The sequence below is a fragment of the Triticum urartu genome, chromosome 3, assembly GCF_003073215.2.
Source record: "Triticum urartu cultivar G1812 chromosome 3, Tu2.1, whole genome shotgun sequence".
NCBI classification, from domain to species: Eukaryota; Viridiplantae; Streptophyta; class Magnoliopsida; order Poales; family Poaceae; genus Triticum; species Triticum urartu.
Genome location: NC_053024.1, coordinates 493,771,032 through 493,784,919, shown reverse-complemented (window position 1 = coordinate 493,784,919; position 13,888 = coordinate 493,771,032). Strand labels below are relative to the sequence as shown.

At 45.6% G+C, this 13,888-nt stretch overlaps 1 protein-coding gene across 1 annotated transcript; it reads right to left on the bottom strand.

Moving 5' to 3' along the window:
- Positions 1–9,930: 9,930 nt before the first annotated feature.
- On the bottom strand, positions 9,931–13,264 carry LOC125548548 (bidirectional sugar transporter SWEET5-like). The gene is made up of 4 exons (XM_048712123.1): positions 13,111–13,264; positions 11,280–11,661; positions 11,028–11,144; positions 9,931–10,901 (listed from the first exon to the last, which is right to left on the bottom strand). The coding sequence occupies exons 1-4, from the start codon at positions 13,188–13,190 to the stop codon at positions 10,230–10,232; spliced, it is 1,251 nt and encodes a 416-aa protein (XP_048568080.1). The 5' UTR covers positions 13,191–13,264; the 3' UTR covers positions 9,931–10,229.
- Between the last annotated feature and the right edge of the window lie 624 nt (positions 13,265–13,888).

Genomic DNA, 13,888 nt, shown 5'->3' with positions numbered 1-13,888 from the left:
ATTACCCGGATTGCGCCGCCTGTTACTTCGAATCCCTAGGTCTCGCGGATCATCAGCAAGGCAAGTAACACTTTGATCATACCTTTTCTACAACCCAGTTTTATTGCATTAGATCAATCCTCACACATTGCATGATTAGGATCTAATTAAATTGTGGGATGGGAAGTAGATGAGGTAGTACCTATTACCTGTATTATTATGAAACCTTTGGGAGTTACTTCTACGTTTGCTTATTATGCCATGCTATGCTAGTAGACGTGGATTGGGTGAGTGATATCCATGACAGATGTGAGTATTGTTAATTAATGGTTTATCTAAGGTGGCTACTTAAACACACATCTGGGTGGATTGAGGCACCTGGTTTCTATCAGGACTTGCCTGTTTTTCTTCGGACCGCCACCCAGGCTCAAAGGGATCATAAGATTCTTCATGCTAGAAACTTCCGTGTGCAGCCACAAGCCATTATGGGCTCTGGCATAGTTGACTAAGTCGTGCGAACTCTTACAGTGGTAGACTAGCAGATGTAGGGGATGTAGGAGGTACGGTCTACCCGATCGTAAGGTGCTAGTGCTTCTGAAAGACTATGTCTCGGTCATCCGTTTCTCAAACACCATGTAGTGCGAGAAATCCAACGGAGGCGATCGAGTCTTGTGGGGAAAAGTGTGCAAACCTCTGCAGAGTGTAATAAACTAATCATGATTAGCCGTGTCCCCGGTTATGGACAACTTGAGTATCTAGTACTTGAATATCATGTGAATCTCATCATGTTACTTCTAATTAATATTGTTGGGTTTTAATTGTTCACTTAATTGGGATCGGAATGCTGTCAACCATTCTCGATGTTCAACTACCATGATAGTTAAATAAATTTATTCCTTTGCAGTAGGGAAAAACTGGCTTTACGCAAAACTGTAACCATAGAGCTTTCCACCAGCCATACATGCATATAGTATGGCTCATTACTGTTCATTACTCTCTATGTGTTACCTTGCCAGCATATTCCATGTGCTGACCCGTTTTCGGGCTACAACTTTCATGTTGCAGACTTTTCAGACGACGAGTAAGGTGTTTTAGGTCGTGGTTCTATACTCAGTGATGCCGTTGGAGTTGATGGACCCATTTATCTTCCAAGTCTTCCGCTGTTATCGTTATTAGATGGCCTTAAGCCATATTTATTGTAATAAGTTCTCTTTAAGACATCGATGTAATAAGTGTGTGATTGCCACTCTGCTATAAATCCTTCGAAGTACTGTGTGGTGTTAGCATTACTGATCCAGGGATGACACCGGAGCACAGAGACTTGATCCATTCGGGTCGGGTCGCTACACAAGTCTACGCGGATATCTGCCGTGTAGTTTAAGCTTCCAAACCTGACTTGATGGCCAGGGGCGTAGCTTTCGATCTGCTCCAGATGACCAAGCGAATTGGCCCGCAGAGCGAAGCCGCCGAAGACGAAAATTTGTTCGGGGAGGAAAGTCTCACCCTGGACCTCATCGTTGTTGATGATCAAAGGAGCCATCGGGCCTAAAAGCGACGACACAGAGGAACTCTCAATGAAAGCACCAATGTCGGTGTCAAAACCGGCGGATCTCGGGTAGGGGGTCCCGAACTGTGCATCAAGGTCGGATGGTAACAGGAGACGAAGGGACACTTTATTTTACCCAGGTTCGGGCCCTCTCGATGGAGGTAAAACCCTACTCCTGCTAGATTAATATTGATGATATGGGTAGTACAAGAGTAGATCTACCACGAGATCAAGGAGGCTAAACCCTAGAAGCTAGCCTACGGTATGATTGTGTATGATGATGGTTGTCCTACGGACTACAACCCTCCGGTTTATATAGACAGATAGGGTTAGGGCTTACAGAGTCGGTTACAATGGTAGGAGATCTTGAATATCCGCACGCCTAGCTTGCCTTCCACGCCAAGAAAGATCCTTCCGGACACGGGACGAAGTCTTCAATCTTGTATCTTCATAATCCTGGAGTCCGGCTGAAGGTATAGTCCGGCTATCCGAACACCCCCTAATCCAGGACTCCCTCAGTAGCCCCTGAACCAGGCTTCAATGACGACGAGTCCGGCGCGCAATTGTCTTCGGCATTGCAACGCGGGTTCCTCCTCCAAGTTCTTCAAGAAGATTATAAACACCAAAAATAGTGTCCGGCTCTGCAAAATAAGTTTCCACATATTGCCATATAGAGAATAATATTAACACAAATCAAATCTGCTGACGTATTCCGTAGTGCGTCATAACACTGACGGCCAAGCCCTCTATATAAATTGTTTTCATTGTTCCACCTCAGCACATTTAGCGAGGTGGATTTCCTTGGCACGTCTTGTCAAAGCAGAGGGCCCATGAGGTAGGGGGGCGCGCCCTAGAGGGGGGGGCGCCCCCCACCCTCGTGGACAGGGTGTGGGCCCCCTGGTCTTCATCTTTGGCGAGGATTTTTTATTATTTTTTCTAAGATGTTCCGTGGAGTTTCAGGTCATTCCGAGAATATTTGTTTTCTGCACATAAAACAACACCATGGCAATTCTGCTGAAAACAGCGTCAGTCCGGGTTAGTTCCATTCAAATCATACAAGTTAGAGTCCAAAACAAGGGCAAAAGTGTTTGGAAAAGTAGATACGATGGATATGTATCAGAGTTCGTACTAGAATAACACCTTAAGACACAAATCAACCAAAACCCTAATGTCACCTAGATACTCCAATGTCACCTCAAGTATCCGTGGGTATGATTATACGATATGCATCACACAATCTCAGATTCATCTATTCAACCAACACATAGAACCTCAAAGAGTGCCCCAAAGTTCTACCGGAGAATCACGACGAAAACGTGTCCAACCACTATGCATAGGTTCATGGGCGGAACCCGCAAGTTGATCACCAAAACATACATCAAGTGAATCACGTGATATCCCATTGTCACCACAGATACGCACGGCAAGACATACATCAAGTGCTCTCAAATCTTTAAAGACTCAATCCGATAAGATAACCTCAAAGGGAAAACTCAATCCATTACAAGAGAGTAGAGGGGGAGAAGCAACATAAGATCCAACTATAAATAGCAAAGCTCGCGATACATCAAGATCGTGCCAAATCAAGAACAGAAGAGAGAGAGAGAGAGAGATCAAACACATAGCTACTGGTACATACCCTCAGCCCGGATTGAGGGTGAACTACTCCCTCCTCGTCATGGAGAGCGCCGGTATGATGAAGATGGCCACTGGTGAGGGATCCCCCCTCCGGCAGGGTGCCAAAACGGGTCTAGATTGGTTTTCGGTGGCTCTGGAGGTTTGCGGCGGCGGAACTCCCGATCTATTCTACTCCCGAAGTTTTTAGGGTATATGGGTATATATGGGATGAAAAAGTATGTCTGTGGACCTCAGGGCTGTCCTAATCATGCAATTGTTTGAGGATTGATCTAATGCAATAAAACAGGGTAGTAAAGAGGTATGATCAAAGTGTTACTTGACTTGCTGATGATCCGCGTGACCTAGAGACTCGTAGTAGCACGCTTCGCACTCCGGGTACTCTATCGCAAACAAACAAGCATACAATAAGCACTCAACTAGAAGCGTGGGTAAAACTCAAACAAGAGATCTAACCAGAAAGTTCAGCTTAAGAACTCCGGTTTGCAAAGAGAATCAAACCAAACGAAGCAACGAAACTCAAACTGCGAAAGAAACAAGATTCGGTTACTAATCTGGAATTAAGTCAAATTTTACAGTAGCAAAACCCTTTTCAAGTTGGTTAAACAGAAAGAGGGCTTCGAGATGAAAATCTAGGCACTTGAATCCCCTGATTCCGATAAACGGGTGAAAAGATAAACTAAAACGAAAATCGGGTCAGAAATCGCAATCGAAAATAATCGCGGAAAAACCCTGGAAAAAGAAAATTGACGAACAGGCTAACGAACGAACGTTCGCTGTCTGTGGTTAACGGGTGAAAACCGTTCATCAAAATGAACGTACGAATGGGCGTTCACTAAATAACTAAACCGGAAGAAAAAAATAAAACTGATCTAATAAAAACGAAACTAGGGTTTTCTAAAAAAACCAACGGTTTTCTCACGAAGATCGGCGGCGGCGACGACTACCTTGTCGGCATAGGGGTTGGCGGCGGCGAGCTGCGGCGGTGGGGCTCCGGCAGCGGTGGCGGCTGGCGGCGGCGAGACAGGGCGGCGCCGGCGCTGCGCGCGGGCGGCGGCGGCGCGGCGCGTGGCGGCGGTGAGGCGAGGCGGCGGCGGCTAGCGGCGGCGGCGGATCGGGGCGGGGCGGGCTAGCGCTAGGGTTCGGCGGGGCTGGCGACTTGGGCCTCGGGGTCGTGGGCCTCGGCTTATAAAGCCGCCCGGGCATAGTGTCCAGGTCGGACACGGCCCGGTAAATCGGTTGATTTTTTTAAATTATTCCATTGCAAAATATTAGTAAGAGGCGTAGAAATTTTAGAGAAGTCTTTAATGAACCTCCTATAGAAACCAGCATGACCAAGGAAACTTCCTATACCTTTGATATCTTTAGGACATGGCTTCTTCTCAATTGCATCAAATTTAGCTTTATCAACTGCAATACCTCTTTCAGAGATTTTATGCCCAAGGACTATACACTACTAGGGAAAAGGCTAGCAGCGGCGCGGGTTTTAGGCCTATCAGTAGCGCGGGGATATGCGCTACTGATAAGGCGCTACAGCTATTCCTTAGCAGTAGAGTAGCTGCAGCGTTTGTTCAATCCCACGCTACTGCTAATGTAACTACTGGCAGCACGTTTTCCGTCCATCGCTACTAGTATTCTTTTTTATTTTTTATTTTTAGTGTATTTATCGTACAAATATTGGTACAATACCAGTTATAAGGTTTACATCATTATGTCCATAACAGTGTGTCAAATGAAGGTGGATTAGTTTCAAGTGGAGGCAATATGTGGTGCATGTCAAAAGTATACTACAAATCCAAACTTGATCTAGTTTGGACTAGTAGTACTTTCGATGTGCATCACATGTTGCCTCCACTTGAATCTAATCCGCCAACACAAGCTATTTAATCATCATCATAGTCATTACTACCAACATTAGCTATTTAATCATCATAGTCATAGTGTAGCACACATCATCATCTTCAAACTCTCATTCTAGCTAGCTAATCACCACCAACACTAGCTAATAATAATCATCATAGTCATTACCACCAACACTAGCTATTTTATCATCATAGTAATAGTGTAGCACATCATCATCCTCAAACTCATTTCTAGCTAGCTAATCACTCCTGCTGCTCTCTCTTAGCTAAAATAACATAAAACATGTGTAGCTCTCCTCCTTGATCAAGTTGGAGCATGCAGATGAACCTGTCTCCTAATTTTGGGTAGCACATCTGTTTGCTGCCCCCTAGTACTTCTCTGCGCTCCCCCATCACATATCTGGTCCAGTCTTGCACTATTAAGCATTCATCGGTGATCTTGAATGCACTAAAGTAACATGTAGGATATCTTGGCCGTAAGCTAATAATACTCATGGTACCTTTAGTCTCGATCCCATAAGGCACAACATTCATCGGGAGTCCCTGTTGAAAAAACATCGTATGGTAACATACTTAGCAATGAAGTTTAGCTCAACAAATAATGTATGGAAAAGATGCACTGAGGACAAATAGTAAAAATCTTACCATCCTTCCTAAATAGATGTGACCGTAGTTCATTACGAACACTATTGGTCGCACGTTTTCAGTACTAACATTTCTAAGTCCAGGAAGAAAATTTGTCTTGACAGTATCAAGATCCTCAAGCCATGAAACATAATGACTTAGCTCCTCGCAGTTTAGTTCAGCCCCGGGACAGTAGTAGGTCCTGTCTACCAAGCGCTGGACATGTTTTCTTGCACCGAAATAAGCTTACAATACAAATTAGTTGTCAACTATTTTTGAATAAACAATATCAAAGACATAAATATGGTTGAGAAACTTACATAATGGTGTAACAGGACGCGTCTGCACATCGACCCAGATGTCGGTATTACCTTCAATATCATCTTCCGGACGAATATCAAAGGTGATAACCATATCAGGCTCAAATGCATAAGTCTTGCATAGTGCTCGCCATGTTTTGCATCCAAAATAGGTGTAGTCGTCTGAATTGTATAATTTTGCGCGGAAAATATAACCATGCTCGGTCTTCAAGTAAACTTTCTTTACCTCCATAGTATGACTGAAACCTATCTTATCCAATACAAAAACTCTTGCATGGCAGGGGATACACTAGTAGAATAGTAAAAAAAATATAAGTTGAAGCAAATGAAGCAGATGTCATGCTTAATTACGAAAAAAGACTTGTCGTTGTGACTTACTGTATCCACTTAGAAGTTCTCGTCCAGCTTGATGCTGAAGCGCCTATCATCATCTAGGAAGATTCCGTCGCACAGGCCGCGCTCGTCTTCGCAGTATTTGCAAATACCGAAATCCTTTTTGTCGTCAGACATTTCCTATGTTCATAGTTAAAACATTAATTGAAAATCGATAGAAGACAACTACCAGGATACTCAACACACAAATCCCGGGCACTCGATATTTCCTACATATTCTGGCAAAAGTCATGCCAAAATTCATGGAAAAATCTGGCATGACCTTTGCTAAAATAGGACATATCGAGCGCTTGAAATTTGCCGGAACGGAAATGAATCAACACTCTGGCAAAACATAGGCCACTCGGAGGTGTAACCTGCAAACATGACCGGCCACTTGGATATTGAGCAACACAAGATATACATTTCAAAATATCTTATAGGACTCAAATTAGCATGCATTCAATAAGCAAAAGTAATTTGATGAACCTATAGGGTGGAAAGTGGTAGCGGATATTCCAATTATCCAAATATAAAGTGAAATAAGTGGTCAAATTTTACTCGTTTTATGATTCATCTTGGAAATTTGATTCGTTTCCACCCTTACATGAACCCTAACTCATTTGAGCCGCATCCGCATCCGATTCGTTTCCACCCTTACATGAACCCTAACTAATTTGATGGAGGTAGAAACCCTAGGCAGATGTAGGGGAGAGGGAGGAGCAGGCGTGCTCACCTCGGGTGCCTGCGACGAGGGAGGGGCAGGCGGCGTCGAGGTCGTGGTCGGGGCTTCGGGGCAGGTCGGGGTCGGGGGCGGGGGCGGCGTTGAATCTGGGGTCTGGGGCGGCGTAGAGGGTGTGCGAAGAGCGCGCGGCGGCCGGCGGGCGACGGCGGCGGCGAGAGTGGAGTTGGATTTGGGGGATGAAGTGACCGTGGGGAAGGACGAACCCCGTGGTTAAGTCAGAAGTACGAGTAGCGCGTTCCAGAAAGGGCGCTACTGCTACTTTAGCTACAACGCGTTCTGGAATACACGCTACTGCTACACCATTCTCTTTTTCCCCTTTTTCATTTAGTTTTCTTCACATTTTATTTTTTTCCCTTCACCTTATTCTATTTCTTTCATTTTCAATTACCTTTCTATTTAATTTCCATTTAATTTTATATCCTCTAGCAGTAGCGAGTTTAGACTAAAACGCGCTGCTACAAAGAAAGTAGCGGTAGCACGGTTCGTTATAGGTCGCTACTACTATGTGTAGCATATCGGCTAAGCCGTGGGAATTTTAGTAGTAACGTGTTTAGAACAAGACGCGCTACTGCTAGAACTTTATCTGCAGCGCGGTTTGCGCAGGCGCGCTACTGCTACTTAGCACTAGCATGCTTTTTTGACCCTCGCTACTGCTAAAGTTCTGTGTATAAGGTTTTCCCTAGTAGTGATACCTTCATTCACCATAAAGTGACATTTCTCCCAATTCAAGAAAAGGTTAGTTTCTTCGCATCTCTGCAAAACTCGATCAATCTTTCTTAAGCTATCATCAAAAGAAGTCCGTAAACGGAAAAATCATCCATGAATACCTCGACAATCTTTTCACATAAGTCAAAGAATATAGGAGTCCTACGTCTATAAGCATAAGTTCCAAAAGGACAAGTACCAGTATCTTTCTCTTGATCTTCTTGTGATACAGGTATTTGAGAAAAAACAGAATAACCATCTAAGAAGCAAAAGTGTGTGTGCTTAGACAATCTTTCTAACATTTTATCAATAAAAGGCAATGGGTAATGATCCTTTCTAGTAGCTTTATTTAATTTCCTGAAATCAATTACCATCCTATAATCAGTTACTATTTTTTGTGGGATGAGTTCATTTTTATCATTAGGAACAACAGTAATGCCTCCTTTCTTAGGTACACAATGAACATGACTTACCAATCTACTAACAGCTATAGGATAAATCATTCGTACTTCAAGAAGCTTTAATATTTCAATTCTTACCACATCCTTCACCTTAGGATTCAGACAGCGTTGATGGTCAACAACTGGCTTAGCGCCAGGCTCCATATTAATCTTGTGCTGACATAAAGTGGGGCAAATGCCTGATCATCAAGAGTATATCCAATAGCAACACGATGTTTCCCTGGAGTTTTAAGTAATCTCTTTTCTTCATGCTCTGAAAGGTTAGCATTGATAATAACATGATATATCTTCTTTTCAAAGAGAGAGAGAGAGAGAAGAAGCCATCTAGCTACTAGCTATGGAGCCGTAGGTCTGTGGTAAACTACTCACGCTTCATCGGAAGGGCAATAGAATTGATGTAGAAGCCCTCCGTGATCGAATCCCCCTCCGGAAGGATGCCGGAAAAGGCCCCAAGATGGGATCTCACAGGAACAGAAGGTTGCGGCGGTGGAAAAGTGTTTTCGTGGATGCTTCTGGTGGTTTGGGAATATGTGAATATTTAGGGCCAAGAGTAAGGTCAGAGGAGTCCGGAGGAGGCGGCAAGGGAGGGGGGTGCGCCCTACCCCCCTGGGCGCGCCCTCCCCCTTTGCCGCCACCTGGCGGCTCTTCTGACTTCATCTCCAAGTCTTCGGGGTGTCTTCTGGTCCAAGAAAAATCATCGCGAAAGTTTTATTCCGTTTGCACTTCGTTTGGTATTCCTTTTCTGCGAAGCTCAAAAATAAAGAAAAACAGAAACTGGCACTCGGCTCTAGGTTAATAAGTTAGTCCCAAAAATAATATAAAATAGCATATTAATGCATATAAAACATCCAATACAGATAATATAATAGATAATATAATAGCGTGGAACAATCAAAAATTATAGATACGTTGGAGACGTATCATCGTGCTATTTTCCGTCCTCACGGGAGCCTTCTTTCTATTGGGTTCTCTTCCTCGTGGCAGTAGAGGCGGCGTTGGAGGCCGCCTGGGCCGCGCAGGGAACTCCGGCGGTGCGGTGGCAGTGCCCTGTGGCAGCAGCGAGGTTCGGCAGTGCGACGGCAGCGACCGGCATTCCAGCGAATAAAATAAGGAGAGAGAGAGAGAGAGAGAGAGAGAGAGAGAGAGAGAGAGAGAGAGAGATGAGTGGGTGACAGGTGAGCCAGGTCCAGACACAGACGGATGAGAGGGACATAGAAAAACATACGCTTTATGTCCGCCTCCGATCCAAATGTGACCCAAATTTAAGACGGAAATGTGTCCGAAGACATAAAATGAAAGTAGGTCTCTACGCTGGGTTGTGGTTTTTTGTCCACACGGACGAGATGAGTCACCGCGTTAGAGTTGCTCTTAGGCATAGGTTGTGGTGCAACATAAGTCCAGACGAGCCGGGAGGTTATGAAATGCTATGCCCTATGAAAGGAGTGTTGGGTGATCAAATGTTTGTCTAGTCTTTGTTGTAGAACCTCCAGGAGCCCCATATCCTGTGTTTGAATTTATACATTATGATTGACAAGGAATGTGTTGTTGATACATTCTAGGTAGAACAGAACTCAGGAAGTTCCCATTTTGAGGATAAATTTGTTTTACTTGTACTTTGGTACCTAGCATGTAAAATTCTGCCTAAAGAAACAAAGCTCAAAGTTGTAATGTAGACCGTGAACCCATATATTGCTAGATAATCAGTGAGTAAAGCAGAATACTAGGGAAAGGTTCAGTGCAAAGCAGAGTACCGGTTCACTAGGGAATAAAACTTGGTTCAGTTCAAAGCAGAGTACTAGTAGTTCACTAGGGAAATAATAAAATGGTTCAGCTCAAAGCAGAATGAAGCTGGCAGAGAGTGCAAATATTACAGAATACTAGCAGTACTAATGTGAATCCAAGGTTCAAATCTGATTGTTAGGCACGGAGGAATACACCACCCTCTCCGTCCACAACCGTGATAGCTTGGTGGTAACATACTCACGCAGGGGATCCTTCGGCCTGGTTAATCGCAGCAGCAACAGCAGCTCCTTCGGCCTGGTCAATCACAGCAGCAGCAGCTCCTTCGGCCTGGTCAATCGCAGCAGCAGCAGCAGCTCCGTCGGCCTGGTCAATCGCAGCAGCAGCAGCAGCAGCTCCGTTGGCCTGGGGAAGCTGGCCCTCCGCTGGGGGGATGGCAGGGGGAATCACACCTCCAGCGGCCATGGCATTCTCAGCGATGCCCTGGAGAAGAGGATCATCAGCTGGGGCAATGACAGGGGGAATCACAACTCCAGCGGCCACGGCAATCCCATCGTTTGCTGGGGGAATCACAACTCCAGCGGCCACGGCAATCCCATCGTTGGCTGGGGGAATCACAGGGGAAATCACAACTCCAGCGGCCACGGCAATCCCAGCGTTGGGCTGGAGAAGAGGGTCGTCGGCCGGGGGAATGACAGGTGGGAGGGGATTCACACCTCCGCCGGGCATTTCAATCCCAGCGTTGGCCTCGAGAAGAGGGTCGTCGGCCGGGGGAATGACAGGTGGGAGGGGATTCACACCTCCGCCGGGCATTTCAATCCCAGCGTTGGCCTCGAGAATCGGCGCATTCCGGTACCTGACCCAAAGGAAAGCCTGGTAACCAGTGGCAAGCACACCCACAATACTGGCCGACTGCAACACAATATCAGTCAGGAACATGGATCAGTAACTACTAGGAAGAAACACATAAGTGTAAACGAACATCAATCTAGCTGTAACTACTAGGAACAGAAGCATTCGCAAACCAAAACCACTCACTAGAACGAATGCGTCAAACGTCGGCAGGGCGGCGTAGACGAGCCAGATCAATGCGTTGAAGAGGTACGTAAAGGACATCTCTAATCCATCGACGTCGTGGGTTCTGTATGCTCGGACCTGCACAGCACAATATACTTAGACAACAATTGTGACAATGGATCAAGCTTAAACACAACATACTCCGATAGCAATTGCGTGCACTCAAGTCCGACGCGTATGTAGAAGAGATCTCAATGTGGGAGCGGCGCCTACCGTCTGGTCCATGGTAGAGAGGTACATCAAGACGGCTGTCCCCAAGCCAAGGCCGCCGAAAACTTGATCCCTCTTTTCGGCGTTACGCCCGTGACTGAAGACCGTGAGCTGAAGGGACACCAGCAACGCGAGGAAGGCACCTTGGACGACAGCCATGGCCACCGCCACTTGGCGTCTCCAGCCTTGGGCGTAGTAGATGTAAACGGCGCAGTAGATGGCCTCGACAAGAAATGCAATGCCATTGATAGTGGCCACTGGCCGGTCACTCCTGTTGTACCCATAGAAGACAAACGAAGCAGCGTTCATCCAGGTGGAAACGTAGGGCAGTACAGTTCGCTGGCCGACGTCCTGGGCCTCCTTGATGTGGCGAAAAACCATGCAGCTGGAACAAGCAAAGCATACGAGATCGATCAAGCAATGAAAGAGAGAGATGGCATATATGAACAGTAGTCATGAGATCGCATATAAACAGAGGAACAGGTATATATAGGTACTTGAACTACCAAAAGGTAGTATAACATTTAGGAAAGGGAGTAGTACGAACTGGATTTGGTGGTAGAAACAAGGTGTTTTTCAGAGGAAAATATACTGCAAGCACTTAAACAGAGAGAGAGGAACAACTAGTAGTACGTACTAGGATTTTGCCGTATGTTGACTGCACATACATACGAGACGCATGAACTCTAACATCCCGATCACCATGGCGGCGACCGACGGCTAGATCACAAGATAGGACGACGGGTCCCTCAACTTACACGACCACGGTCAGAGATCCAATACAGGTCTAGCTCTGAACCCCACGCTCCCGATCACCACGGCGACCTGCAGCTAGAGCAGGAGAGCTCGTCGTATGCCAAAACTTAGGGCTCCTTTGATTCAAAGGATTTGCATAGGAATTTTGGAGGATTAAAATTCTTAGGAATTTTTTCTATGTTGGTTGTTTGATTCACAGGTTTGAATCCTATAGGAATTTTTCCTAAGGAATTTTTTGTACTACTTCCCGTAGGATTTCTAGCATCCACTCAAACCTCTTTGAAAGAATCCTTTGTTTTTCCTATGATGCAATCAAACAACCGAAAATCCTATAGGATTGAGATGAGCATGACATTTCAATCCTATATTTTTTTCTATTCATATATTTTTACAATCCCACGAATCAAAGAGGCCCTTACACGGGAACGGGATCCTGGCGGCCAGACAAGCATTAAAGAAGCCAAAATTACACTTGACAAGCTCACAAGGCACACTACGGAGGTACTCGTCGTTGCTCTGCAAAGGGCCTCGGGCTGTACGATTAAGGAACAGAGTGCAAGTCTTAGGTGCGGACGTTGCCGCCGGCCAACGGGGGCAAGAACATGGACGAGTGGAGGCAAAAAAATCCTACTCTACAAAATCCTAGAACAAAAGAAAATCCTACTTAATAGTAGTAGATCCTAGAACAAAATATTCTAGGCAGCGTCTCGATTTAGTGCAAAAAGTTTCCTAGAACAAAGCAGCCACGCACGATGTAGATCGAACGATTCGAAACAAGGGGATATATACAGGGGTACACGGGAGATGCTGGATTCATAGAAACAGTTGGCAAATCGTAGAAAAAAAAGGGCTTTTTTTTACCAGCCACTTAAACAGGGGAAAAATGAGATCGCCGCCCTGCAGGCAGCTGAATAAGACAAGCGCACGCAGCACAAGCAGAATAAAACGCAAAACACAAGCAGGAAAGAACCAAGCGAATCCCAAACACGGCCTACACGAGAATGGATGCCCGGCCGTTCGGCGGTCTCCCGAGAACGTACGAGGAGGAATGCATGCGAAGGGAGACGAGTTTACTCACATCGGTAGGAAGACGAGGATGCCGACGGCGACGTCCCCCAGGATCCCAATGCCTTGTTTCGCTGCATGCGCGTCCACCATGGTGCTGGCTCTGGCTCTGGCTGCTCCGGCAGAGAGAGAGAGGGTAAGCGGCGGGGAAGAGAGGGTGGCGGAGAGTTCTTGGCAGCCTCTTCTTCTTGCAAGCTGCGCTCCCTTTTTATTGTGGGGGGTGGTCAAGACACGCAGGAGCCCATTTTTTGCAATTCAAACTACACCTCTGTCATTTCTCTGATTTTTTGCCTTTCTTTTGGCTGGGCCATGCATGCTCTACCTGTGTCACCCGATACGCACGTACTGCACTGGTCTAGTGGAAAAAGCAGTCGTCCCACCGGACCATGACCAGCACCTAATTTGAATGGATTGCGATTATTACCACACTGTAAGGGCACGAGCACAAATAAATTAGCGCATGCATGGTGAAACAACTAATCAGATTTGCAAGCAAGTAGCTAGCTAGCTACACGTCATCAACATGCATCTAATTTAACCTAGTTTATACAAGCTTCTTCTAGTTACAAAGACCACAGAAATGGATGCTAAGCTACGCACAGAGCAGCTGCTACCTTCAGGTTAATTAATTGAACAAATGTGTTACAAGTGTCCACGCCTTCTCAAAGAACTTTAATGTAATATTACCGCGTGTACTATTTCAAAATAAATAATCACGTATTTGTCAAAAACCCAATATATGTTTTTCATAGAAAATAAGAGGAAAGACAAAAGAAAGAAAAACAATAAGA